This window comes from Myotis davidii, unplaced genomic scaffold, assembly GCF_000327345.1.
Source record: "Myotis davidii unplaced genomic scaffold, ASM32734v1 scaffold1815, whole genome shotgun sequence".
In the NCBI taxonomy this organism is placed as follows: domain Eukaryota; kingdom Metazoa; phylum Chordata; class Mammalia; order Chiroptera; family Vespertilionidae; genus Myotis; species Myotis davidii.
The window spans coordinates 581,849-585,753 of record NW_006286478.1 but is presented as its reverse complement, the minus strand read 5'-3'; the positions used below and the strand labels follow the sequence as shown (position 1 = coordinate 585,753).

Genomic DNA, 3,905 nt, shown 5'->3' with positions numbered 1-3,905 from the left:
AGGACTGGGTCCCCCCAGGAGGAGAGGGCAGGTGACTTAGAATGCTTCTCCCCAAGGACAGGACCTGGCAAGGGGCAGGAATGAGGAATAATGGGGGCCCCAGACTCGTTTTGGAGCTTCTTCCCATCTCCCTGCCCACTTTCATCCAACTCACCACCACTGGCACCAACTCGCTTCCCTCCCCATCCCATCGGGGGTTCTGCTCCCCTAGGCCCTTAATACTACAGGGTGGGTGGACTATGGTGCCGGCACCTCCTTTTCGTCCCACGAAGGCCCAGGTGTCCCTCCAGCCCAGAGCAGGGCCGGCCTGGCTGCCTAAGCTCCTCAGTAGAGCCTTGGCTGTGTCCTTGAGATGGAAGGAGCCCTCGTCCTGGGAGACCAGAGAAGGCGGTCAGCCTGAACAGCACAGTTCCGGGAGACCTGGCCTCATGGAGCACCAACTAAGTGTCAAGCACCATGTCAGATCTTTTCCTCAAATTAGCTTGTTAAATTATCACGGCAACCCTCTGGGAATACTATCATTCCACAGGTAAGAAAACTGAAGGCTTAGGGAGAAATCTGAGAATCATCCGAAGTCACCGGGCTAATAAATCCTTACCATAATCCCACACAGTATGCACCTCTGTCCCCTGCTCTCTCTCTCTCTCTGCCCTCTTCCCCACGCTTTTCTCCTCCCTTATTCTGCTCTAGCTCCCCTGGCATGCTTGCCAGTCTTCAAGTTTGCCAAGTACCTTCCCACTTCAGGGCCTTTACCCGTGCCCTTCTTTCTATTCAGAATGCTCTTCCTCCAGATATTTACATGGCTCGCTCCACACTTCCTCCAGCATTCTACTCACATGCCATTTCCTTACCGAGGCCTTCCCTTTCTAAAATACACCCCCCATCACTCTGTCTCCCTTTCTTTATTTTCTTCCTCATACAAGTTATCATTTCCTGACATTAAACATTTATTTGGCTGCTCTTCTTTAAAAAAATCTTGCTCTGCTGGAGCAAACTCCTTAAGGGCAGGGACTCTGTCTTGCTTCTCATTGTAGCCCCCGTACCCACAGCAGTGCCTGGCACATGGTATGTGCTCAGTCACTACATGCTCAATTAGTAAAAATAACAAGGCTAGTACCGGGACCTGCGTTACCTTCCTCCAGAGTCTCTTCTCAGTGTGCCACATAAGGGGCAGAGAACACAGGGCCGTGGGCAGGGTTGGAGCTGGGTCTGAGGGGATGGGGCCACAGGAGCCACTGACCTTGACGGTGCAGATGAGCACTCTGCCGGGTGCCACCATGTTGAGGAACAGAACCATGGCCTCATCCTCATGAGGTGAGTACGTGTCAAACACACGCTTTGCCATCACATGGCCCTGGCAAAGCACATACCACTGAGTATGTGTCGCCAGCAGGGAGGACTCAGCTTTGGCCCTCCAGGTCCCCTACCCCTAGAACCTCACCGTGGCCTGGTTGAGGACGATGACGTGGATACCCCGGCCCTGCTCCCGGGCCTCATCCTCCAGTACCTACAAGGTGGCAGAGACAAAGTCCAACTCTTCACTCTGGCATTCCAGGTCTCTCTGTCTTATTGGCACTTAAGAAAAACAACAACTGCATGAAATGAAACCTCTCTTCCTGCCTGTCTATGCCTCTGACACAATTCTCTTCCAACCCAGCTTGAAGGCCACCTCTTCCAGGAAGCCTCCATCGCACCGCACCAAAAGAGCTCACATCTCTCTACGACCTTCCCCTCCATGGCTTTCACGGCTCGTAGAGCACTTGACTGTCTCTGCCTCATGCTGGAGACATCACGCTCTATTCGATTAATCCCTCTAAGTAGGGCCAGATCTGGTGACTTTCAGGTCCCAGTGCCTGGGACAAGGCTAAGACTAATGAAGGGACCAGGAAGTAATTATGACATAAATCACAATGAACTAACTACCTACTAATACTAATAGTGACTCCTGATAAAATCCCACTACATGTAACACACTTCATGTACTTTTCATTTAATCCTCACAAGTAGAAATCATGATTAGTCCCAGGTTACAGATGAGGAACTGAGGCCTCCAAAGCCACCCACGTAGAAATTGGCAGAGGGACGGTTCCTACTTGGGCAGTGGGTCCCAGGGCCAGTGGACCACACCCTGAATAGAAAGGAGTGTACACCAGACACCAGCCCACTCACCGTAGTGCCATCCACGGCCACATATACTTTGCTGCGGCTTGAATAGACCTCCACATCCAGGACCCTTCGGGGTCCGCTGCCTCTGCGCCGTGGGGGCTCCAATCGGCCCAGGGCCTCATCTGTGCGGACACCACAGGTCATGGAGGGAGTCTCATCCTCTGGGATCTGCCTGCTGTTTCAGCCGTGAGACCCCAGGGAACCCCGCCTGACACACACACCAATCCCACCCTCAGCCTCGCCCCACCATAGTCTTGCTCCGGCTCCGGGTCTTCATTGGCCTCCCTGATTGCTCGCCGTGTGTCCAGGATCAACTTGATGTTGACAATGACAGTCACCAGTAGGAAAAGCACAGCCCCTGTCTGAGGGGAGGAGTGGGGATGACTAAAGAGGGATACTCCCTGCAGATCTTTTTTTTTTTTAAATAAATTATTATTTTTAAAAAATATATATCTTTATTGATTTCAGAGAGGAAGGGAGAGGGAATGAGCGATAGAAACATCAATGATGAGAGAGAATCATTGATTGGCTGCCTCCTGCACGTCCCCTACAGGGGATCAAGCCCGCAACCTGGGCATGTGCCCTTGCCCAGCATCGAACCTGGGACCCTTCAGTCTGCAGGCCGACGCTCTATCCATTGAGCCAAACCAGCTAGGGCCTCCCTGCAGATCTTTGAAGGTCTTCCTGAAAGGAGGGCCCTGGCGGCAGGGATGGCACAGGGAGAACCAGGGGTCTTTCTCTCCTCCTGTTGGGCCAGGGTCAACTCTACTCTTCCAACCAGGGTCCAGTGTCATGTCCACCTTCCTCAGGGACACCCCTGACCTTCCCTTCTTCCCTACCCAGAGCTCCTGTAGTTTTCAATGTGAGGCTTTCATTTCCTCGGTTCCCTCCACAATCAGTTCCGAGAGATGGAGCCAGTCCCAGGGAACCAGCTGAGCATCCGAAGACCTGGGTCCTAGCTCTGAGGGCCTGACTGGTGTGGGCTCCTGGGCAAAGCCTTTCGGCAGACTTCACGCTTCTGTCGGGAGCCTAGAAGGCGTTTCTGGACCCACCCCAGTACCTACAGGGACATGGCACAGAGAGCTTTCCCCACGAGGAACCTGTCCCCCCCACACACCCCCACTTCCTAGGGTGAGGGCAGCCAAGAAGGGCTCCAGTGCTCACAGCCCAGGCTGGGGAAGGCGGGGAGGAGCCCCGTGAGGTCTGGGACGTCTCTATACCTGACAGCATCTCCGCAAGGCCCGCTGGTTGGTCAGCTTATACTTCCAGGTGAGATACCAGCTCCTCTTCTTGCGCGCCCCAAAGGGCTTGGCGAGGGGGCTGGGCTTCCAGTCGTCCATGCCGGGGAGGAGGTCAGCACCGTCCCGAGCCCATGCCTTGGCAAACCGAGGGGACCGACCGGCGGATCACCGGGAGGAAGGTGCTCTTCCCGGAGTCCGGGCCTCGGGGGTCGGGGAGGGCCTCCCAGGAGCTCTGCCCCGCCGGCACCAATACCATGTGCGACCCGGGAAAGTGGCACAACTTTTCCAGGAAAAACCCTTCCGCGGGGTCAGGTCACCTGGAGACTCCCCGGGGACAGGGGGCTGGGGGGCTGCCCAGGGACCCAGAGGAACAGGGCGAACAATCGGCTTTCAGGGCTCATCGGCCGCCACCAGGACCAAGCCCCGGGTCTTCCCCGTCCTGGGGGGCGAGGGCGGCGGCTTCCCCGGCCCGTCCTCCACCCCCTGCCACCCTGGTGA

The 3,905-nt window shown here is 55.7% G+C and overlaps 1 protein-coding gene across 1 annotated transcript in view; it reads right to left on the bottom strand.

The window, feature by feature from the left end:
- Positions 1-3,894, bottom strand: part of POMGNT1 (protein O-linked mannose N-acetylglucosaminyltransferase 1 (beta 1,2-)) — a 9,587-nt gene extending 5,693 nt beyond the window's left edge. The window contains 7 exon segments of the mRNA XM_015560189.1: positions 6-64; positions 253-370; positions 1,241-1,354; positions 1,442-1,507; positions 2,170-2,288; positions 2,414-2,528; positions 3,387-3,894. Coding sequence (XP_015415675.1) covers positions 6-64; positions 253-370; positions 1,241-1,354; positions 1,442-1,507; positions 2,170-2,288; positions 2,414-2,528; positions 3,387-3,506 — 711 coding nt within the window. The 5' untranslated portion in view covers positions 3,507-3,894.
- Between the last annotated feature and the right edge of the window lie 11 nt (positions 3,895-3,905).